General features: G+C 50.1%; 2 protein-coding genes and 1 long non-coding RNA gene across 4 annotated transcripts; 2 read left to right on the top strand and 1 right to left on the bottom strand.

The window, feature by feature from the left end:
• The first annotated feature begins 769 nt into the window (after positions 1 to 769).
• On the top strand, positions 770 to 2,486 carry LOC123243185. Its single transcript, XR_006505846.1, has 3 exons — positions 770 to 832; positions 1,116 to 1,189; positions 2,390 to 2,486. It is a non-coding gene; the product is annotated as an uncharacterized LOC123243185 (long non-coding RNA).
• Positions 2,487 to 2,541: 55 nt separating this feature from the next.
• Positions 2,542 to 8,002, top strand: KDF1 (keratinocyte differentiation factor 1). The gene is made up of 4 exons (XM_044671378.1): positions 2,542 to 2,619; positions 2,948 to 4,061; positions 6,365 to 6,439; positions 7,155 to 8,002. Exons 2-4 carry the CDS (start codon positions 2,969 to 2,971, stop codon positions 7,235 to 7,237), a joined length of 1,251 nt encoding a protein of 416 aa, XP_044527313.1. The 5' UTR covers positions 2,542 to 2,619; positions 2,948 to 2,968; the 3' UTR covers positions 7,238 to 8,002.
• Positions 8,003 to 8,916: 914 nt separating this feature from the next.
• NUDC (nuclear distribution C, dynein complex regulator) lies at positions 8,917 to 23,723 on the bottom strand. Of its 2 annotated transcripts, none has more exons than XM_044671376.1 (9): positions 23,525 to 23,723; positions 22,025 to 22,102; positions 11,372 to 11,575; positions 11,192 to 11,272; positions 10,260 to 10,379; positions 9,983 to 10,177; positions 9,733 to 9,816; positions 9,508 to 9,626; positions 8,917 to 9,221 (listed from the first exon to the last, which is right to left on the bottom strand). In XM_044671376.1, the coding sequence occupies exons 1-9, from the start codon at positions 23,603 to 23,605 to the stop codon at positions 9,170 to 9,172; spliced, it is 1,014 nt and encodes a 337-aa protein (XP_044527311.1). In that variant the 5' UTR covers positions 23,606 to 23,723; the 3' UTR covers positions 8,917 to 9,169. The 2 variants fall into 2 exon arrangements, with proteins under 2 accessions (XP_044527311.1, XP_044527312.1); XM_044671377.1 differs by having other exon boundaries at positions 10,260 to 10,425; positions 11,229 to 11,248.
• Between the last annotated feature and the right edge of the window lie 248 nt (positions 23,724 to 23,971).

Raw genomic sequence — 23,971 nt, 5'->3', positions numbered from 1 at the left:
CAAATTCCATGGCAGGGAATCATTTGGAATACAGGTTATTGAGGGCTTTGAATGCCAGGTAAGGGCTTCTGCTTCTCCAGCAAAGGAGAAACAACAGAAACTTTGAAGCAGAAATCGCATGACTATATCTATGGAAAAAGAGGGATTATTTTGGCATGATAAAGGATGGGGGTAGGGGGACAACATGGAAGGAATGAAGGTAAGATGCTCCATTAGGAGGCTTTCAGCAGTCCAGGCAGGTGATAATGGCAAGTTAGGGAGTATAGTAGCAGTGGGGATAGAGAAGGGACAGGTGCCACAGGGGGTATACAGCAAGAACCCTGGGATTGGGATGAGAAGAGCACCCCAGTTCTGTCTTTCACCAAGTACAAGATCTTCCCCATCTGGGCCTGAGTTTCTTCATCTGTAAAATGCAATACTGTCTGGGGGGGAGGGGGGAGGTCATCTGAGTTCTTAATATTCAAGGAGTCTGCTTCTAGTAAGTCCTCAATACGATTCTGGTGTCCTTTCCAGGTCTTCTAGAAGATTTTGTGCCTCTTGTAGTGTCACAGGGGTGTATTCCCCACCTTTCAGGGGGAGAGGGAGGATAATGTCTATACTTTTCTCTCTAGGTCTATTTGGTCCATAGACCTCTATGCTTATATTTTCTGCCAATGACCAGCTCATCTGACCCTTTTCATTCCCCTCCCCCACAATTCAGGGTGCTGTGGGGGAACCCAAGGAAACCCTGGGCCAGGATTGTGATCAGAAAACAGAAGGTTGAGAAGCTGGGAGCCAAGCCAAGAGGATGTAGGTCCCACAACAGTGTGACCCTAAGGAAAGAGGCATTGAGGTCAGTCTGGGAAGGTTTCTTGAAGGGGGGGGTGGAGTCCCCTGTCCCCCAAAGCAGTGTTTGGGGGGTTTTTGCCTCTTTTCTCTCTTAACCCCAGTGTCATTTCCTCGTACATCCTACAAAGGTAACTGATGCCTAATCTCTGCGGTGTTGTTTGCCAATCCTGCTCATGGATTGATGGAAAGGAGAGGGAAGGGCAGCCTAGTAAGGGAATGTTTTGAGCAATGGTACAAGCTTGGGAACATAAGCATTTGTTTTGTTGGAATTTGTGTGGTGTGTGCAGAAGACAGCAAGCAGTCCAGCCTGGCCATAGCATGAAGAACGTAAAGGAGAGCAGAGAAAGATAAGCCTGCAAAGGTGGGTTGGGGTCAGATGGTGGAAGGCCTTGGAGGCCAAGCTATGGAGTGGGGGCTCAGTGCTAAAGCCTGAGGGGAATGACCGTAAGGTCATGAGTGACAAGGCAGTGATACTGAATGAAAGGTTGTCCTGGCTTGCCTTAGGTGGATGAAGGAGGTCAGGGAACCAGTTACAAGGCTCTTTGAGATCGTTCAGGAAAGAGAAAAGGAGAAAGAGGGCCTGGGTGAGAGTGGGGGGGCTAGGGCACTGGAGAAGAAAGGTACCCTAGAAAGAGAGAACCAGAAAGATCTGGCAACAATCTGGGATGTGGGATGGCAAAAGAGGGTAGGGGGTTAAAGCTGAAGTATCCAGCCCAGGGACCCGGTACGATGGTCAGAGGCAAGGGCAAAGGCAAGGAAGAAATCAGGAAGAGCGAGCTTGGAGAAGAAAGCAAATGAGTTGAGTTCAGTTTGAGATGCTCTCAAAGGTAAGGGGAAAGGAATAGGAATTTATATAGCACCTACTATGTGCCAAGCACTGTGCTAAGTGCTTTTTATAACTAGTATCTTATTTGAAACAGAATTCAATTAAAACATAATTGAGGTATGACATACAATAATCAAATATATAATGAATTAAATAATTTAGGACAGCTAGGTGTCTCAGTAGATAGAGAGCCAGGCCTGGGAGACAGGAGGTCTTAGGTTCAAATTTAGATTCAGATTCTTCCTACTTGGGTGATCCTGGGCAAGTCACTTAACCCCAATTGACTAGCTCTTACCCCTCTCCTGTCTTGGAACCAATACTTAGTACTGATTCTAAGACAGAAGGTGAAGATTAAAAAAAAAAAAAGATATACAAGATTTTAAATCAGTTGGAGACATGGTTGGAGCTGTCATTTGGGGAGACTCTGGATTACAGAGCATGGATGAGGCCTCTCTAGGGAGGGGGCTTGGCGAATGGCTGTTCAGAGGGAGGGACGGGCAGAGATTCCCTCAGAGCACTGGTGACTGGGGCTGGGTTCCTGACACCTCAGAAGGGAGTCAGAGTGGGCCGGTGGGAGGGGCAGGCCCTGCCTAGCTTCAGTGACTAGTGAATGCATCATCCCCTTGGGCCTGGGTGTCGGAGCCCTTGGGAGCCTGATTGTGCTTAGGCTGGGTGGGAGGAGGGCAGAGGACGAGGCTCTCCAGGCTGCTTTGAAAATGAGGAATTTGTCGTCAGCTCCTGAGCAGGGTGTGCGTGAGAGAGGCTGCCATGGGCAGGCCCCAGGCTGGGCAGACTTACCAGCCAACCTTTCGGAGCTCCAGAGGAAGAGAAGACTGGGAGGGGAGAGAGTGTGGAGGAAACTCGACCTCGCTTTCCAGGTGACCGCAGGCAGGGTGGTAAGCCCGCTCCTGCCCAGGTCCATTCCTGCTCCCACCATTGGTGGCCACAGAAGGAGCTGGACAGAGGTAATAACTCCCAAAGTTCACAGCAGCCCTGTTTTCCTGGCCTGGTTTGGGGGGTCGGGGGAGGCACAGGTCCCTTGGCTGGTTGTCTTCCTGGGCCTCTAGGGTTCTCCTGACTTTGTGGCCCTTGAGGAAGGAGTTGGGGGAAGCGGGAGGCAGCTGGCTCAGAATATCTCCAGGGCAAATGGTCCAGGTTACCCTTCTCATCCTTGTCCTTCCCACCTCCCAGTACAAGGTTTCCCAAGCAAAGAAGGGAACGGGGGAAAGGGTAGGAGTTTGGGGGAGTCATCACATCAGATCTCCTCCCATCGCCCCTCACCCTCCCCCGCAGGCACCTGTAATGCGGTGAGCCATGCCCGGCCGGCGTTCCGGACACCCTCGCCCGCTGTCCTGCCCTCCTCGGCCAGGCCAGGCCACCCCGTGGGAGCGACCGCCGGGCGGCCCTCCCCAAGAGGTTTGCCTCGAGGTGTATAATGCAGCTCCGCCCCGCGTCAAGCCGAGCCACCGGGTGGGCCAGCCGGCCGCCCCTCGATGGGTCCGCCGGCCCAACCCCAAGGACCCTGGTGCTCGAGAGTCAGAGAGCATCACCTTCATCTCGGGCTCGGCCGAGGCGCCCCCAGACACCACCGCCTGCTGCCTCCCCCGGCCGTGGGTGTGGAACCTGTGCAAGGCCGTGTTCTGTTTCCGGCGCTGCCGGGCATGCTATCAGCGCTGCGGGGGCTGCGTGCGCAGCTGCGAGACCTGCCTGCCCTCCCTGGGCCCTCCGGAGAACTTTCCCGAGGAGGGCTGGGGCAAGGAACATAACGGCGGCCCGCCCCCCAACAGCCCCACCATCGCTTCCCCCAGCCGGCGCGTGGGGGAGAGGCTGAAGCCGACGACGGGCAGCAGCTTCAGCTACCCCGACGTCAAGCTCAAGGGCATCCCCGTGTACACGTCGTATCGGGGCGGGCCGGCCCCGTCCTCAGACGCCGACTCCTGCTACAAGGAGCCCCTGGCCGAGCAGCCGCCCCGATACAGCCTTCCCGGGACGCTGGGCGGGAGTCCCCGAAGCTCGGAGGAGTATTACTCCTTCCATGAGTCGGACCTTGACCTGCCCGAACTGAGCGGCGGCTCCATGAGCAGCCGAGAGATCGACGTGCTCATCTTCAAGAAGCTCACGGAGCTGTTCAGCATGCACCAGATCGATGAGCTGGCCAAGTGCACCTCGGACACGGTGTTCCTGGAGAAGACCAACAAGATCTCCGACCTCATCAGCAGCATCACCCAGGACTACCACCTCGACGAGCAAGACGCTGAGTGCCGTCTGGTCCGGGGCATCATCCGGATCAGCACGCGCAAGAGCCGCAACCGGCCGGCCCCCGTGACCTGCGAGAGCCGCCTAAGCAGAGGGCCCGCTCCCGACAGTGGCACCGACACCATGGTGGCCTCCATCCTCAGCCAGGACGGTACGTCCTTCCCTTCCTCCCCCCTCCTCTCAGCCAGGATAGGAGGAGACCCTTCCCCGCTCAGCCCCGGCCTGGCCTGGCCAGGAGCCGAAGGTCCTTTCCACCCCACCCACCCTTTCTTTCTGTCCACATTAACTTGGGCAAGTCACTTTCTGAGTGTGTACCCTACTGTAAAACGAGTTTGGACTCCAGGGTCTCTGCTGTTCCTTCTGGCCGGCTCTCTGGTGCTCTGTGCTAGACCCAAGAGGTAAAAAAGATGATTTAAGAGACTCATCTTGCCCTCATGAAGCTCAAGCTCTGGGGGGAAGAGAGTCACACAAACATAGGTGCGCCTTCTGCACGGTGTTGTGCCTTTAGTGTATCAGGGAGGTGTGAAGTGCTGGGAGGATGAGGAAAAGATCTCTACCCAAAGCTGGGCATCTCCGAAGGCTTCCTGAGGTGGTGGCTTTGTGTAATGGGCAGATACACATTACAGAAAGAGCTCCAGGAACAGAGGGGAGGCCTCCGTGCCAGGCACTAGCCCTGGGTTGTGGGGAGGAGCAAAAAGGAGATGGCAGAATTGGGTGGTACCAGATGATGGGCAAGCGGGTCTTGGATAGCAGGCCAAAGCGTTAGAGCTTGGGTGACAGGGAGACACTGGAAATCTTTGAGCCCAAGAGGGATGTGGTTTCATCTGTGCAGAAGGGCATAGATTGAGAAAGGGAAGAGGGCAGTTACACATACACCTGGCCTCCCCCACTTTTATATTTTTTATTTTTAATAAAACCCTTAACTTTCTGTCTTAGAATCCATACTGTGAATAAGTTCCAAGGCAGAATAGTGGCAAGGGCTAGGCAGTTGGGGTTTAGTGACTTGTCCAGGGTCACACGGCTAGGATGTGTCTGGGGCTGGGTGCAGTCCCCTCCCCACTTCTGAGGCAGTTGGTTCCTTTTCAAGTGAAGCAAAGATTAGAAAGGGGTTAAAAACTGAACTGAATTGGAGTCCACCGAGCTTCTTTTCTAGAACTCAGTGAGCAGGCATGGGGAGGGCAGGTTGATTTAAAAGATGGTGTCTCCTGGGGCTCAGGCCACCTGCGCTTCCCAACACACAATAGACTCTCCCCTTCCCCTGCCATATATTTAGAGCTAGAAGGGACCTCAGAAGCTATCTAGTATAACCTCCTCCCCTTATTTTATAGCCGAGGAAACTGAGGCTAGACAGGACTTGCCCAAGGTTAAAACAGGTAATAACAGAATTTGGATTTGAACCCAGATCTCCAAAGAAGCCAACTTTCTTCCACTGTCCCTCAAGGGAAATAGATACAAGAATTCCGCCTCCCTTCCCTTCACCCCCATGTAACTGAGATTCTCCTTTTTAGAGGAGATGTGGGTAAAGAGCATTGGACATCAGAAGCCCTAGATTTGACTTCTGGCTGTACCATAAATCACTTGCCCTTTCTTTGGCTGTTTCCTCTGCTAGGAAATAAGGACAACACGCTCTCTAAGGGCTCCTCGAGCTCCAGTCTTTGGGTTCTCGGGTCTCTTTCAGCTCTGACAATCTTGGCTTCTTCCCTTCTTTCACTAGTGATAACTCCTTAGGCGTGTCTTTTAGAGTTTACAAAGGCCAATGTTGGACTCTTCCAACAGCCTGTGAAGGAAGCTGCCAAAGGCAGGTATTACATTATCCCCATTTGACTAGTGGCCCAAATCAGTTCTCTGACTTGACCCAAGGTGAACTGCAGAATCAGGTCTAGAACCAGAGTTCTTGACTCTCAACAAGCTTTTCTGCCATGGTATCATTCTGTTGCTGCTCTAGCCTTGGCCCCTCTACTTAATCCCTACTAGCTTGCTCTAGATTAAGTAGAAATGGCCCAGGCTCCTAACTGGCATGCCTGGGTGGGAACCCAGGGTCCCCAAATGGGAAGGAACCCCAGAGGCCATCGAGTCCAGCCAACAGCTACATGAGAATGTCCTTAGCGCCACCCCCCCCCCCAAACTGCCCATTTCACTTTGGGAGAGCCCTGATAATTGGCCAGGTTCCTGACATGAAGCCTAAAATCACCTCCTCTGCATCTCCTACTCAAGGTTTCCTGGTTCTGTTCTCAGCAGGTCTAGTCCTTCTTCCCTTTTCTAGATAAGGGGATCAGAGAATAAGGAGACTGTTAGCATTCCCCCAAGGGTTGTTTTCCAAGTCAAACATGCCCTGAGGCTTTCCTTGTCTGCCTTTAAAGGTAGAAGGGAAGCTAAGGGAAGACTGGGGAGGGTACCCCCCAAGCCTGGTGGAAGGTTCTGGAGATGGAGATACCCTGTCATTCCTTTTCTCAGAGCTGACTGTGCAGATCTCCCAGGAAACAACATCAGATGCCATCGCCCGGAAACTGAGGCCCTATGGAACTCCAGGTCTGGCTTTCCCCAAGGGATTGGTGGGGAGTCCAGGGGACGTTGGGAGGGTAGGGAAGAGAACCCCTAGATATCAGTCCCTTCAGGCTGAGGCCTGGCAAAGAGCCAGGATTAAATTCTGAGGTAGGGAAGGCACTCCCAGAAGAGGAGAAAGTGTCAGCTTTGGAGTCCAAAGACCAGGGTTTTAATCCTACTTCGGTCTCCCATTACCAATCCAACTTTGTCTATACAGTTGTCCCGGGCCATTTCCTCATCTATAAAATGAGGGAGTCCGATCCCTACCATCTTGAGGCCCAGGGGTTGGGGTTGGGTGATCTCTTAACTTTCTTCCCATCTTATAAAAAAGACTTTTTGCCACATCAATAGCCATGATCACACCAACAGGAAAATGATTTGAAGAGTTGGGACATGGGCTTCCAGAGTCTAGATAGATCCAGCCTTGCCTGCATTCATCTCTTGGGGGAGGAGCCTGAGACCCCACTAAGTCCTCCTGACAATGCCATGAAAGAGGAATATGGGCATTAGGCTTCCCATTTTGCAGATTGGTAGAAGCAGCATTCAGTGGATGAGATCCTAAGAGTTTTCTGCTTGCTTTGTCAGCTCCTATTCTGTCGGGGGGCAAATGGGGAGAAAGCCAGGTAGCCATAGGCACTGGGGTAAATTCTGGTGCCTGAATCTCACCCTCCTTCCTTCCCTCTGGCTCTTTCCTCCTTAGGTTACCCACCAAGCCACGACTCCTCCTTCCAAGGAACAGAGACAGACTCCTCAGGAGCGCCCTTGCTCCAGGTGTATTGCTAGCCCCTGCCCTTACCCTCTGGGGCCTCCTGGAACTGCAGGCAGGACAGACAGGCCCCATGAACAATTCCCTTCACCTCTTCCAGTGGGCCACCTTCTGAGCAGTTCTGGGGGCAGGGGCTCACACCCTAATGCCAGGCTGCAGGCTCTGGATGGAAATGCCTTTGGGAGATGATGGCCTCCAGGGCCTTCTGTTGCTGTACCTTCTCTATACCCCTTTTCCCAGACCGAAAGTTGTTTTCTTAGCACCATGAAGCACCCAGTTTCAGGGCTTTCCTCCTGATCACCAAAGGCTTTTCCCACCAGCTCTTTAGGGGAGGGGTCTATGGGTCCCTTCCCCCAGATACCTAGGGCCCTGCTGGCTTCAAGGGCTTTATGCCTGGCTGATGGATGGATGGATGGGTGTTTTCTTTCATTTCATCCTCAAGGGCTTCTTATCCTCATAACACATTAGGGTTGACTTGCCTTTATTTGCAGAGGGCTTGGGTTTTGTTTTTCCCCCACTTTTGACTTCCCAGCTCTCCTTCAATGAAGCAGGAGATGCCTCCTCTAATCCCAGCCCTCCCCAATCTTTTTGGGTTATGGACTCACTTGGGATCATGCAACTATGGCTATTGGACTTTGAGAAGTTGTACCAGACACCCAGTGGTTCCCCTTAACACTGGCTACCTACTACCTAATTGGGTCCTTTTAACACCTACACCTGTGACTTAACTGTTTGAGATGATTGTATGATATCGATAAGAATGCTGGTTGGCTGTTTCCACCAAACTCGAGTCCTCAGATCTCTGGCTCCGTCCCCCTGGGCTTCAGCACTGGGCAGCAGAGGATGATCCAAAGAACGCACTTGCTCGTGGGCTGCTGTACACCCTGGAGCCTAGGTTAGCTGATTCCCCTGAACCCTGGGGCTTGCCGGGAGACCAGGGAGGACTGGCCTGAGAGACCATCAGCTAGCCATCAAGGTTGAACCCCGTACCTGCTCCCAATTCAGCCCAAGGTGAGAGAAACCTCTGGTGGGGGCCAAGGTCACTCTTTGTCACCCTGCAAGTTTTTTCATATGGATGTTTCCTGTCTGGACAGGCAGGCTAAGGTCACCTGAAGGAAGCACCTGTTCCAACAGCTTTGGGGAAACCTGGCCAGCACTGCCTGACCCACACTCACATACCTTTCCCTTCGGGCAAAAAAACTAGGGGGCTTGGAGCAAGTTAGTAGTATGAAGTACCCCAACCACCAGCCAAGTAAGGGGGACCCCAAGCAGACTATGAAAATCAATCCTGGCTCCTGAGACCTCTGCAAGTGTAGAATGAAGGCTGGGCTAAATGAAAGTGCAGGTCCCTACAGAGAGAGGCTCTTCTAGGCCAGCCCTCATGCCCACTTCCCCTGGTGGTGGTGGGGGAAGGGGGGCTCCAGCTGGGAGTCCCACAGCCCAGGAATGCTCCTGACCACCAATCTGCAGGCAGGCAGCTGGGGCCTCCCCCTCTGGCTGCCAGGGCATTGGCCTCACATCCCTTGGGCCCAGCCAAAGACCTTGGCTCCCTGGCGGGAAAACAAACAAGAGGCCTCAGAGCTGGACTTTACTCAGGGACTAGCAGTGACCAGAGGAGCCCAGGCCAAGGCCTTTCAGCACCTCTGGTCAGCTGGCACCCTGGAAGGACTTCACGGGAAGAGACAAGTCAAGAGGGGAGGGTAGAACATTCCTTTACTTCTGTAACAGGCAGAGTGGGGATTACAAGACTTCTTCCTCCTCCCATCTTGGAGGCTCCAAGAACAGTCCTGGGACTTGCCTTTGGGGCTGAAGGCCCGCCCTGGGCCAGGGTCCCATACCTGTCCCTGCATACAATCCTTTCTCCAGGGAAGAAGGTGTCCAAAGAGGTCAGGCAAGGGGGAGGAAGGGCATAAGACCCCAAGGGAATGAAGGTTGGGGGTGCCAGGATACTAGTTAAATTTGGCTTTGGAAAAATCCATTTCTGGATGCTGCTCCATAAACCTAGGAATAAAGAGCAAGTGAGAACTAGGAGACAAGGGTGAAGCGCTGGGCCTCCCTCCCTGATGCCCTGGAAACAGCCTCAAGAGGTTGGAAACCAAGGTGCCAACACCAGCACCCTTCTCGAGGGTGGGGCAATGACTGCTAGTTACCCCCGGATTGACCTTGCCCTGGAGATGCCCCCGTGGGTGTGGTGGTGCTATAAAAGCATAAAGATGGCGGCAGTGGCAGCTGCCTTGGCCTGGGGCCAGCACAGCCCTCCCCGTAGAAGGGCCCTAGCCATACTCACTTTTTCAGAATCTCCTGCTTCTTCTGTTCCTCTGAGGTTGGCAGGCCCATGGATTTCTGCCGCTGATCATACATCATCTTTTCCACCATACTCCGAGTCTCACTGTCAAGGTCGGACAGCTGGCATGGGAAGCAGGCAAGGAGGAGGATAAGTGAGTGCTGCCCCCCTCTGAGCCACCCCAAGGCCAAAGCCAGCCCCACCTGGGTGCCCGGCTGCCTTGCTCACCTTAGAATTCTCTGGGTTAATCTTCTTGGTGTTGATCTCAGGGTCGCTGGACACCAAGCGACTCCACCACTCCATCTTGTTTATCTGAGGGAGGGGTCGTACACAGGAAGCAAGTCTTAGGTCTAGCTCAGAAGGATGGGTGAGATTCTGCTCCAGTCCTTTTCCTCCTCATCCTTTGACCTCCTTAGCACCCCTCCTCAGTCTCTAACCACCCCACCTAGGGTGACATAGGTAGTCACTGGGCTCCCACCTTTTCCAAGTGTACAGTCACCACTCTGCCATCTTCAATGAGCCAGGAGCTCTCTTCCACCTTGATCTCGTTGTAGAGGTCCCCAGCAATGAGTGGGGGCTGCCCTTTCAGCCCCACCTGCAGATGCCGCCGCTGAATATCCACAACCACATCTTTGCCCTTCAGCCGGAAGTTCACAGAGAAGGGCACGGCCAGCTGGGGAGGGGATGTGAGAGATGGTGAGGGGCCTTTGTTGCAAGGGGCCTTCCTCCTCATGCCCTTCTCCCCAAACACTCACATCCAATTCAGACAGGGTCTGGGTCCACCGGTAGTGAGGGAGGTCAGCTCCATTGCCTGCGTTAGGTCTCAGTTTCCCTTTGTCCTTTTCATCTTCCTCCTCCTCATCTTCATCGGCCTCCTGCTCAGAACCAGAGATCAGGCTCCCAGTTCCCCTGCTTGCCTCCCTCTTATATTCCCCCATCCCCTGGGAAGGCCTGATCTGCACAGTCCCTAGAATCAAAGGTTTCCTGGAGGCAGTGGAGCTCAAAGGTGGCTCCCCTGACTCAATTGCATCCAGGCCACCCTAAGGAAAGAGAGGCCTGCCCTGTCTTCTGGTAGGTCCTGACCACTGCTGCCAAGCTTGGCAAAGCCATAGAGCTGATGAGGGTCTGAGAAGGACCCCAGCCAGCCCAGCATGATAGGGAGGCTTATTTCCTAGAGGTCAGCTCCAGTGATGGATTGCTGGGTAGCCCACTTTCATCCAGGGAAGGCCTACTTTGATATAACCTTCCCTTGGTTCATTGATAGAGAAACTTCTGGGGAAGGACACTTTCTCTACCAATGCCAGTCAACTTGCCTAGCTAGAACACTGAAGTGCACCCAGGACCATGCCCAGCAGGGGTCAGAGGTGGGACTTAAACCTAGTTCTCAGCTGCCTCCCACATGGTACTTTTTAGTTTTACAAGTTCCTTTAGATCTATATTCATTTGTTTCTGACAGACCTGGGAAACAGAGTAGGAATTACCCCCATTTTACAGATAAGAAAAGTAATGTCTTAAGATAGACTTGCCTACTGTGCTCCGGGCAGAGTAGAACTAGAAATTGATCTCCTAGAACAGCCAAGGTCTGGCTGTTTCCATTGTCTCAGGAGAGGCCATGGAGCCATGGGGAACCATGAGAGAACTACAAGAATTTGGGAGTGAAGACAAATGCCGCACCCTGACTCTTCACCTGTTTCACAGCTGAGTTGGAGGTGTTGTTCAAAGACTTGGCTGGTCCATCCTTCTTCTGGTTGTTTTCCTCATCCTTCCTCTATGGAAAAAAAAAAAAAAAACACCAAGCACAATATGCCAAGGTGCCCTGGCTTGACTGGCCACACTGAGCCAGAAGGCCCCTGGACTCCAGCCTCACCCGGTCAATCTCCAGCTGGAGCCTCTCAGCCTCTTCATCAGTCAGCTCCTTGATCTGGGGCCCAGAGGCTTCCTTCTGGGTCTCTCTGGCCAGTCGAGCAGCACGCTCAGCCTTCTCTCGACGCTCAGCTTCCTGTCTTGCTTGCTTCTCTCGCCGTCCCTTCTGAGCCAACTGGTTGTGGTGGCGGAATGTCTCATTGATGAGCTAAAAAAGAAAGGATAGAGCTGATGCCTGAAAACGGTTGTGAGGCGAGCTTTCCCACCTCCTCTGCTAGATCCTGCATCCTTGCCCTGGTACTCGGGGAAGAGCGCATCCAGCCTGGTCTACCTTGAGGCTACCCAAATCTCAGCCCCAGCCACCTCATGCTGGGGTCTAAAACATACAATGCACCTCTCAGAACTTTAGAACAGAGTGCCATTGCTGGCAAGGGCCTTAGAACAGGGAATATCAGAGCCTGGAGGGTCCGGGAACACAGAATGTCAGAACTCAGTTAAACCCAACCTGTCTGTTTTACAAATGATTTGTCCCAGAATTAATGGTGAAGTCCATCTTCCCACCACCTTTTCTTCTTCCTTTTCCCTTTTAGTGTGGGAAAAGTTTCAACAACTATTAATCCACAGAAGAAACCTTGGCTTGCTACCTAATAACTTGACAAAGGCACTGTTCTCTTCCACAGGAACAATGAGAAAAAGGCTTAAGGAACAGGCTGTCCCTAATCAGATCTTAATGTTGGGGCTGGTCCCCAGGCACTTAGTCCTGTGTCCCAGAATTGCCATCCAATTCTAATGGTTTCTGAAGATGGATAATCTCATGCCCCGTGGGGAAGCTGTTGAGAAGGCTTCTTGTGTAGGAAACAAAGTCACCCTAAGTGACCCCTGAGGGTGAGGATCAACCTCCTAAAGCCCAAGTCTAGGCCACTGTCAGATCATAGCCTCAATATCAGCAAACCACATGGGTTTTCTTTAAACCTTCCCTGAGATGGCTAGGTGGTGTGATGGATAGGACACTGGACTTAGACATCTTCATGAGTTCAAATCCAGCCTCATACACTTACCTGGTTATGTGACCCAGGGCAAGTCACTTAACCCTGTTTGGTTCAGTTAAAATAATAAAGAAAATAAAACACGCACACATACATACACAAACGGGCTCAGTGAACTGCGCTAGGCCCAGAGACAGGAAGTCAAGGATTCAAATCTGGCCTCAGATACTTCCTAGTTGTATGACCTTGGACAAGTCACTTAGGTCCCCCCTCCCCTGCTTCTAAGGCAAAAGATTCCTGGTTGAGATCCATTCTGCAGATAGCAAAGGGGACTGCCTGTTCCTTCACCATACTAGAAATGGTGAGGCTAATAAAAGGCTCATCCTTCCTCAAGTCACTAGCTGATGTGATGAAATGGGGAAGAGGGGCAAGAATGACAAAGGTGGATCCCCCCCACACACCTATGGAAATGACAGTTGTAGGCAGTGACAAAAGCCTGGTGGCAGCAGATATGGGGCAAAGCTTAGGTCTGCCACTAAGTGGCCACAAGTTCCCCTCCTGAGCCTTCTATAAAAGGTGATGAAACGGAGTTCTAAGGTTCCATCTATTTCTTCCACGGTCAAACTCTCATCAGATGAAGGGCTAAGTGATGCCCAGGTTCCATGGCAAAAGATGAAAGTAACCTCCCAAGGAACAGCCCAGTGTACGTATCCTCAGCCACAATAGCAAGCTAGGGAGAGAGCCTGCATGCCTGTGAGAGGACATTCAATCATCGAGGATACTCCTGCTAGGGCCCCCTTTTCCCCAGGCATCTGGCCCCAGAAGTTCCTACTTAGGGCTAAGTCTCTTCCCCAGATCTCCCACCCCAAAGCAGAGAACTTCTATCCAGTCATAGTCTTAATCAAAGCCAAAAAACGATGCGATGATGATGATGATGATGATGACGATGACGATGACAATGACAGCATTTATGCAGCCCCTCCATGTTCCTGACATTGTGCTGAGCATTGTATAGTACTCATGCCATTAAATCCTCATGACTCCAGGAGGAAGGAGCTTTTATTATCCCAACTCTACAAGTGAGAAAACAGCTCTCCAGCTAGCCAATGTGGCCTGACCCTCCAGGCCCAGCTTCCTTGAACAAATCAGCACTCCACGTCCATCACTGAGATCAAGGGCTCAGTGTGGGAGAGGCCAGGAGCTGAGCTACAAGTTCAAGGCCTCCAAGTTCTTTGCCAAGAACTCTGCTCAGGCCAATCAAATCCCCCTTCTGCAATCTCATATTCCCCTTCTACCACCTAATGCTATAGCCCCACCCCCTGAATGGGACAAAGGGCACCAGCATAACAGAAGAGGATGAGACTGGGCAGAGTAGCAGGGGGAGGTGGGGAAAGGGCAAGTACTACCACCCCCTGGAAACCCAGAGAGGAAAAGGAACCAAAGGAAAAACACCACTGCATATTGGGTCAGCAGGGAGAGATTGCTCCATGGGAACCTTGGTCCTAAGGCATAAATTACCAAGACCTTGACCACAAGCCATTGGCCAACACCAATGATCAGAAGGAAGCAGGGATCACCATGCCACTCTTTACCAGGCTCCAGCTTGTCCTAGTGAGTCATGTCCCTTCCCTGGCAGCCCCAGGATTTAGTGAAGGGTCAAGGTGAAAGACCTGAGAAGAAACAGGACACATGGCTAATGCCTTACCCTCTTGACCTCCCCAGCAGTTAGACCAACAGGAATACCTGCAAACAGCCACTGGGCAACAGCTGGATGGCCCTCTCCAGCCAAGCTTGGAGGCTCCCCGATTCAGGCTCATACCAGAGACCCGAAGCTGGCAGGGCAGACAGGTAGAACAGAGCCAAGTTTCCCTTTTGCTGACAAGTTTGAAACCTGGGGCCCAAGATGAAGAAAAGGGATGTCAAGAGGGCTCTTATTCTCCCACACCCACACAGCAGCCTGGGAAATATGGGTGGTGGGAGGTGTGGCAACAAGGTTTGGCTTTGGGCCCTGCCTGGAACAACTTAGCCCCAGGACTGCAGTGAAAGTAAGGGATATTTCCAAGCTCTTGCCTGTGGCTCTTGCCTGCTCCAGGCCTGAGGCACCCCCAGGGAAGGCAGCAACTCAGGAGGCATCCAGTGGCCTCCAATGGAGAAGAGGGCCTAGTTCAAAGCTGGACTGAGAAACATGATGTCTGAGAAGAGGAATGGAGAAGGGCAAGGGAAGGGGGAACGTGAAGGAAAAAAACAACAACAAAGGGAATGAGTTAGGAAAAAAGTATGAGTTCCATCATATCCAACTATTACAGAGAAGAGTAGTTCCCACCTTTATCACAGGTTCTTGGTGTTATATTTAAATTAATATCTTCTAAGTTCTTATTTTCTATAAAGTTTATTAATAATCACTTGAATTAGGAAAGTTAGATAAGCATAGATTTAAAGTCTCTTTCTTACTTACTCTCTCTGACCACGTGTTGCTCACCCTGCAGGATTCAGGATAACCCTAACCCTCCTTGCTCCAGGAAGTAGTGATTCAAAATAAGACCAGGTGGGTTCTACCCAAACCCTTTTATCCAAGTTCATAGACACAGCACTGGCATGTAAAAATGGGATGAACAGGAGAGGGGCTGAAATTCCCTCTACACATTGGAAAAGGACCTAAAAACTATCCCATCCTGGAACAAGGCTCTTCTCTACCACACTCAGTGACCATCCACCCTTGGCCTGAGGGCCTGCTATAGAAAAAGGGGATCACTTCCCACCCCAAAATAGCCAAGCCTCTCCTGATTATATCTCTAGTTTTTCTTCCATTCCGACTCCCAGGGATCCCTCTCCTGTCTGCCTCTCCCACCCCACAAGGTGTTTTCTCTGGGCTGATCATCCCTAGTTCCCTCCCCTGATGTAGCTGTCAGGGACCTGAAGATGTGGTTTGATCAGGGTAGAAATCAGTGGTCTCTTAACCTCCCTGGCCTAGCCTCTAGATGCTTCTAATGTGACCTTTTCTGACTGCCTTCCAGATCTTTCTTCAGATGAATTGATATCTAGACATGCCTCCCCCTGGGCTTAAGGAGTTCATTTTCTGAACTGGTCTAAGATTTGACATTCATCCCAATTTGATCTCATCTGATTTGAACTGCCAGAGGAGAGATTGTTTGGGCTTTGGCTTGTCCCCCAGCTAGAGGTCTGCCTGGATTTGGGTCATTTGTTGATGTGCTAAATACCCCTCTAGGCCTCTATCCAACTAATTTAACAGAACTGTTCCAAGCTGCCCAATGCCAAGCTCAGGGATGGGAGGCCTCCTAGTAGGGAACTCCCTCCAAACTGACATCATAATACTCCTTAATGCCTACTCTGGGAGGCAGATCTTTTCAGCTTCCTATAAGGACAGGCCAGACCAAGAGATGTTCTGTGAACATCTGGGTCAAAGCTGAAGCATCCCCTAATTTGTCAGAGACAGAAAGAATGAAGAAGGAGGAAATCCATCTTCGATGGCCAGGATTTGAAGAAGCTGAATTGCCCCTTTCTCATTACAGTGTCCTCCCAACACATCCATATACCTCTTTACAAACATGCTCTACAGTGGAGAACCTTTTAGAGACGGAGTTCTGAGTCTCACCACCACTCCCCAGACTGAGTGCCAGGCACACCCTGACCCACTCTTACCACACACAAGGTAGGGAAGCATTCCCATTGGGCTGCTGGACAGAGGGGCAGGTGAAGTGAGGAATGTCCTCAGCAAGTGTAGAGAGGGGGAGGGGGAGGAGAGTGGCCAGAGCCCCCTGCTCTCCTCCAGTTCTGCTGCCTGTGAGCAGCCATCTCATTGCCTGTGCTTCCATTGGGCAGCTGAGCAGAGGGGCAGGGGATGTGAAAAATGTCATCAGGCACAGTGGAGAGGAGGGAGGGGAACAGCCCCCCTGCCTTTCTAGTAATTAACTTGGGGTTGGGGGGGGGGGAACCATAGTCATGTGCCCACAGAGAGGTCTCTGCATGCCATCTTTGGCACCCATGCCATAGGTTCACCATCATTGCTCTAAATTTTTACCAACAGTCAATCCCACTGGCCAAACCAATACTCTATTCCAGTGATTCCCAAAGTGGATGCCACCACCCCCTAGTGGGTGCTGCAGTGATGGGGGGGGGCAGAGGGGGAAGATCAGCAGTGATGGCCACAGGTACATTTATCTTTCCTATTAATTGCTATTCAAATTTTTTAAAAAATTAATTTCCAGGGGGCTAAGTAATATTTTTTCTGGGAAGGGGGAAGTAGGCCAAAAAAGTTTGGGGACCACTGCTCTATTCCCTTTCATTTTCAAAATCAGAACCCATTCCCATCTCTTGTCTAGGGCCCCTTCTTCATTCTCCAGGTGCTCCCACTGGCTGAGCCCTTCTCATCTCTATTATGATGGCCAACAGCAAAATGTGTTGAAAGCTCCAAACTTACTTCTGCCCTATCTACAATACTCTGGCACGGCTATTTATTATTTCTCCAGTACTTTGGCCACAAATCAGGATGAAATAATCCTCAGATAATTGAAGTGGAGGAAACTTAAACAGCCAGGTCTATAACCAGGCCAAAATGCAAAGCGGCAAAGCCAGGACTTTTGTGGGTAAAATCTATCTCCTCTAACACCAGTGGCCTCCACATCTAATGGTGTAGACTAGGAGGCCATCTGCTCTGGCCAAACCCTCCCCTTGATAGCCCTACTTCTGGTGGACACAACTCTGGCCCAGTATCCAGGCTCCAGCCATAGACTTCCCAGAGAGCTCTGGGCTGTGGAATGGGAGGCGGTGGCAGCTTAGAACAAGGGCCCTAGGAAAGGCCCGCCTCAGGAACATAATTTTTAACAAAGAGGGCCTTGGTTCCCTTTACCGCATTAGCTTAACTTGTCCAACATCACTGGTGAAGAACAAGACTGTTTCTCAGTCTTACAAGGTGAGTAGGGGCAAGGCCCAACCAAAAAATTAAAAACAAAAAAACAAACATGGTGCCATGATGAAATGGCCAGTGACCCCAGCCACCTGTAGATTAGAACTTCTCTATCCTCCCACCTTCAAAGGCTCAAAATGGCAATGCCCGGTGTCTCTCTACTGCTTTTCCTCTATTATCTTATGTTTGAACTTTACAACCCCAGGAGATGGACATGACTATCATTCCCATCTTAGAGAGGAGGAAATGGGGGCTCAGGCTTGGGACATGGGAACACCTCATTCTGAGAGGGCAGCAAATCCAATGCTCAAAATTACACTAAAGGTGGGGACAAAATAAAAATACACAAATGTCCCAAACTGATAAAATGCTTCCAACAAGGTTGAAATCCACAAGTTTTTGTCATGGTTTGAAAGAAGCAGATAGAAATGGAGCCAGGCTCACTAGGAGACTGAATAGGAGCTAGGGCATGTTCACAAGCCACATTTCACATAGTCATCAATTAGAGCCCTGGAAGCAATGATGAACACAAGAAATCTGCGGAAATTCTGAAGCGAAGATCTATATGAGTTGATGTCATGCACATGGAAGTTAGCAGAACCACAAGAAGAGACACAAAGTGGTGTTACCCAAAAAGTAGGGGTGGTGAACTGCGAAGAGTCCAGCACAGATGGACAGACTGCCAAGACCAAGAAAATTAAAAAATTCTGTCAAGGCACAACAAAGACCAGGAAACCAATGGAATAGAACCTAAGGACCTGGGAGCAAACCAACCAAGACTCTTCTGGACTGTTTTCCAAAGCTTTTGTGTCTAAGCTACAATTGAACCCAGGGAGAACAGACTATGTTCATGATGCCAGAGCTAAAAGTGTCAAACCAAGCCCATCCAGGAAGGGCTTTAGAGTTACCCAAGTCCAGCCCCCTCATCTCTCACAAAGAAGGAAAAAGAAGCCCAGAAGAAAGAGGTGATTTGCCCGAGACCACCCAGCTAAGAGGCAAAACTGGAAAGAACCTAAGGCCCTTCCCAGGAAAGCCCACTGCCCACTAGCCTGGAAAGACTGAAGTGAGCTATGCGGATCTTGGCTATTGCTCTAGAGATGATGTGGACGCAGAGAATCCAGTATGGGAAAGGAAAGAATTTCTAATGCTGCTCAGAATGTTCAACAGAAGGGCTGAAGGAGTCAGGCCAAGTGTCTGTCTTCTCTTGAACCAACTACATTCTCTCCTTGGGAGGGTCCTCTGTTACTAGTGTTATCACAGCATCTGCCATGTGGCCTGGCCTGGCCCAGTATTTCAGTATATAGGGCGGCCCCTTACTCCGGAGTCACTCCTCAGACCCTGATGTACCTTTGGCACATTTCAGACAGGATCCTAGGACCCCAGACTTCATGCTGGAAGAGAATTTAGAGGCCATCAGCTCCAATCCTCTTATTTCACAGATTTTGGGGAAACTCAGGCTCAGGGAGGGGAGACTTGTCTGACTCTAAAGCCAAGACTCTTCTGGCCAGGTAAGAAAAAACTGGCCTCTATATGGGGAGGAGTGTCAAGAATTAAGATCAAGGGACCAGAGATTAGGCAGAATCAGCAAAGCAAGTTTTAAATAACTGTAGACATGAAGTAGCTAGGAAAAGTTAATTCTTTACCTTATGGCTGTTTTGGAGCCAAGTACTAATAAGCATTATCTTCCTAAAATATAACGGAAAAATTGAGGCCATTTGCTGAGAACTCCCTTTTATCCCTTACTCCTCTCTCAAAAGGTAACTCAAAAGGTACCTCAAAAGGTACCCACCTTTTGGACAATATCTTCCTTCATCAAGGCAAAGCCCCATCTGTATACAAGTGATTCCATTCATTCCTGCCTTCTCCAGCAGACTTCCTTCTGCCATCATGCCCACTCTCCACTAATCTTTGATCTCTTTCCATATCACCAGCTGCTTCTTTCCTGCCTACAAACATGCCCATGTCTTTTCTCATCCTCAAAAAAGCCTGGTTTCAACCATTCATTCTTGTTGTCATCCTTTCTTCCCTTTTGTGGCTAATCTTGAGATGTCCATTTATAATCTGTGTTCCTGTGTCCATTTGTCTCACTCTCTTAAATTCTATGGCTGGGTTCTAATCTCTCTGTTCTACCAAAATTGCCCTCAAAAGTTTCCAATGATCTCTTACTCGAGAAATCCAAAGGCCTTTCCTCAATCTCCATCCTTCCTGACTTCTCTTCAGCCTTTGAAATTGCTGATCAGCCTCCTCTCCTCAAGCAATCTTTCTAGGCTTTTGGGACACTGTTTTTTCCTAGTTTTCCTCCTACCTGTCTACCCCTTCTTAATCTTCTTTGGTGTTATCTTCAGCTAGGACAAGCCTATGAAACTTGACAAAAACCCTTAGGGTTTTGTGAGGGGTCTTCTTTGATTCTCCTTCCATACAATGTCACTTGGTAATTGCATCAGATGTCATGGATTTAATTATCATTTCTATGCTAATGATTCTCAAATCTATTTAACCAGCTTTGACCTTTCTGTTGACCTTGTCTTTCCATTGCTCTCCAACTGCCCATTGGACATTTCAAATTGGCACCCCCTAGATATCTTAAATTCAACATATCTAAGATTGATTGAACTCATTACTTCTCCTTTGAGGTCCTCTCTTCTAACTTTCATGTCACAGTCAAGAGTCCCACTAGTAACCCAGGATCCCCACAGTGATGTCATCTTCAAATTCTCCCTCTCAAATCCAAACTTGCCCCCAATTTGTAGCCAAGGTCTGGCCTGGAATCAGGAGAACCTGGGTTCAAATCTGACCTCAGACACTTCTAGCTGTGTGACTGGTCAAATCACTTAACTCCAATTGCTTAGCCCTTGCTGCTCTTCTTAGAATTGATACTAAGACAGAAGGTAAAGGTTTAAAAAAGATCTCTCAAATACATCCCCTTTCTGAGAGTCAGCACCACCTATACATGTGGACTATTGTAATAGCCTGCTAGTTGGTCTCTCTCTTTCAATGGTTCTCTTCCCATTAGTCCAGCAGAATCTTTTTACAAACATTGCTTCCCCACCACCCATACTCTGGGACCCTAGTGACTCTCCACCTCCTCTTTGCTGCTTCTCCTGAGAAGCTCCATCTCCTAACTTCGGTCAATTTCACTGTCTGGAATGCTTTCCCTTCTCTTCTGCTTCCTTTAAGTGAAACTAAAATCTCACCTTTTCTAAGCACCTCTCCCCCACCCATGGGTGGGCTTTCTATTATCGTCAATTTAACCTGTACCACCACAGTGGTTGGCATGCTGCCTCTCTGAGGTCCATAGAAGGCAGGGCCTGGGTTTTGCCTTTCTTTGTAGGTCCAGCTGTGCAGAATGCCCAGCACACAGTTGGCACTTGACTAATATGAGAAGACAATTACTAAAAACCAAAATCTGTCCAGGTAAACACCTATCCTATACAAACAGCAGGGCAATAAGAACAAGGAGATGGCTTGATGACAAATAGACCTCTTTAAGAAGCACATGTAAAACAGTTGGCCTAGACCTGGTGCATATTTTCCCACCTCCACACTTTTGCTTACTGTTTCTCCACCCCTAGGAGATCCATCTAGCATTCTTTCTCATCCCATTTCATGCAGCCTTTTGTGGATGAAAGTTAATCCTACTGGTACTCCAGGCACCCCTCCCTCACCAGGACTATCTCTAGGCAGTCTAGCACTAGGCTTTATCTAAACAGGCAGGCATCTTTTCAAGAGTCCTGAACAATACAACACAATGATCTTTCCTCTTTACTCCCTCGTGTGACTCTAGACCGGTGATGGCACATCTATGACACGTGTGTCAGCCCACTTAGCCATTTTCGATGACAGAAGTCTGGGGCCGCATGCCGAGGATGAAACATTTGCTGTAGTATAGTGTAGACACTCAGTGTACTATAGATGACAATTCTACCTATATTAATTTACCTATTTTGGTTTATTAAATACAGTTATATATTACAATTATACATTTTTGTTATTTAAACTATAAATATCACGAAATTATGATTTTTTTCCTCAAAGTGACACACCACCCGCATTATGCTCAGTTTTTTGGCAAATTTTGACACACCAAGCTCAAAAGGTTGCCCCCATCACTGGACTAGACAATTCCTTTTTCCTCCCCAGGTTTCAGCTTCCTCAGCTGTAAAGTGAAAAGGCTGGCCTAAATGGTGCCTAAGATCCCTTCCTTAGGAATCTTTTCCTTAAGCCTAGTGGAAGGAACCCTGGCTATGGAGCCAGAGAGCTGGGATTGAATGCCGGCTCTGCTACTTCCAAGGCAGGATGGTATACACTTCAGCAAGCTCAGGGCTTGCACACAATACTAGCCCTGCCATATACCACCTCTTTGGGCCTTAGTTTCCTCATCTATAAAATAGGGGAGTTAGAATAGATGATCTCTAAGGGATCTTCCAGGTCTACTCCTATGATGCTAGGAAAGCTCATCCTAAAATTACAAAAGGCAAAAGAGATGAAATGTAAAATATCTGCCACCACTGGTTGTCCTTTGGTCTCTGCAGACCTTGACTGTTGCTGCTTTGCAGTTATGTGGTCCTGTACAAAGTTCTCACAGTATGAGCTGTCAGTCACTTGCGTTCTGGACAAAAACAGGGCTGGCTGTGCCTCCCTAAATCCTCACAGCAACAGAAAGATTTTTAAAAGGGAAAAACTTCCCAAACAAAAAGGAAGTCAAGTTGGATTATTTCCAAGTCCCAAAGCCTCAGTGGCATCTCACCTTCTCTGCCATCCCCTCTTCACCACCAATGAAGAAATCTGTTTTGCGCCTCAGGAAGCTGAAGAAGGTGTTGACAAGCTGTAAGACAGAGAGAGCACTAAGGGTACAGGCAAAATAGCTAATATTCTTCTCAATGTTTTTTACTATTTTTCTGATAATGAACTTGTTCAATTTTTTCAACTTGCCCTGGGAAGTCAGAGGCCAGTGACCTGGCTTGGATATGATCTTCCTTTCTCTCATTCTTCCTGTCCTTCAAATCCCTATTCAAGTTGACCTCCCCAAGGAAGCCTCTTTCCAGGCCTAAATTCAGCTATAGACACTACTCAGGAATTCCACAACCAACTTTCTCCTCCTATATAAGTTCTACAGAGGCAGATAGTTTTCAAATGTTGTTTGAATATTCTCTACAATGGTTATGAAAACAGGTTCCCTAGATGAGAGGGAACCATACATTCCCCCACCCCAAAATATGCGCAAAAATCTAACTGCTGCCATAGCCTAGCTGTCTATAAAAGGGTGGATGTGAAGGGTGCAGGAATAACAAGACTTGCTGGATGAAAGCAGTTAGAGAACAAAGGGGACTAGACAGTGGCTGGGGTGGGGAAGAAAAAGGAACGGAAAATTAAGGAAAGAGTTTATAGAGGAGGAGAGGAGGCAGGAAGGAGTAGGAATAAGAGACCTGGGGACATAGCTTGGAAAAATGAAATAAGGAGGGCCAACCATGGAGGGGCAGGAGGGAAAGAATGGAGGGAAATCCAGACACAGGATTTCAGATGGTTGAGAATCTCAGCATGGGACAGAGACCTAGAGTAGTAAAACAAGAGTCAGGATTGGTGGGGAAAAGACCTGGAGAAAATTAAAATGGGGGGAAGGGGAGAGAGGAAGAAATCAGGGATGGGGGGAAAGAGGAGCCCAGTTGATTAAGACCTGGAAATCCAAATGAGGGAGGCTAAGACACAGAGAATAGGGAAGGGAGGAGAGACCTGGAGATCAGAGTGGAGAAACCTGGGGAAGATTATGATGGGAAGTGTAGAGGAGAAGTGAAACTGAAGGTCAGGATGGTGAAAGGAAGCGGGAATGAGGAGGTTGGGGGAAATATGAAGTCCAAGAAAGGAAAGGGAGAAGAGAGATCTGGAAATCAGGATGTGGGGAATGAGGACGATCTGGAGACCAGGGTGGCAAGTAGAAGATCTGGATACCAGGATATAGGGCAAGATCTAGAGATCTGTAGATCGGGAGGAGAGGAGGGAGGATATAGAAACCAGGATGAGGAGAACGGATTCGAGAAAGACCTAAAGACCAGGATGTAGAGAGCAGACAGTTCTGGAGACCAGGATGAAGGAGGGAGGGACCGGGACGGGTAGATTGGGACTGATGAGGCAGGGTGAGGAAGGGGAGGAAGATCAGGGGCAGGCCACAGCTAGAGGAGCTGACCGCCTAGAGCAGTTCTAGCACGTGGGGGGAGGGCAGTCCCTCTCTCTCCCGCCACGGCCCCGTTACCTCCTGCACGCCGCCCTCGTGCTGCTGGGCCATGGCCAGCAACATGCCGTCAAAACGCTCCTCGTCCTGCTCCCCACCCATCTCGCCGGCCCCAAGGCTCAGCCACTCGCACTAATCCCGGTCCCGGTCTCGGTCCTGATCCCAGTTCCACTCTCAATGCCGGGGCCACTCCAACGGTTCCTGCGGCCACCTCCTCCTCCGCCTTCCTTCCTCAGTCGAACCGGAAGCGCACCGCTCGCCGCGCAGCCTCAGATTTTCTGAGCTTGTGTTTCCCCAACCCGCCTTGTTGCCTGTAGCCAATGGCTGCGCTAGAGGCTGGCCGCTGTGCCCTAGGATTGGCTGTACCAGGGACCAATCGACGAGAACATCCGGGGGCGGGGGGAGGAGCTGAAATAGACCGGTTGTTTGGCGTGTGTTGCTATGGTTACCAGGCGCCCTCGAGCTTTC

This window comes from Gracilinanus agilis, chromosome 3 (assembly GCF_016433145.1).
Source record: "Gracilinanus agilis isolate LMUSP501 chromosome 3, AgileGrace, whole genome shotgun sequence".
Lineage (NCBI taxonomy): Eukaryota > Metazoa > Chordata > Mammalia > Didelphimorphia > Didelphidae > Gracilinanus > Gracilinanus agilis.
Note: the sequence above shows the minus strand (reverse complement) of the source record. Positions and strands in the feature narration are given on the sequence as shown.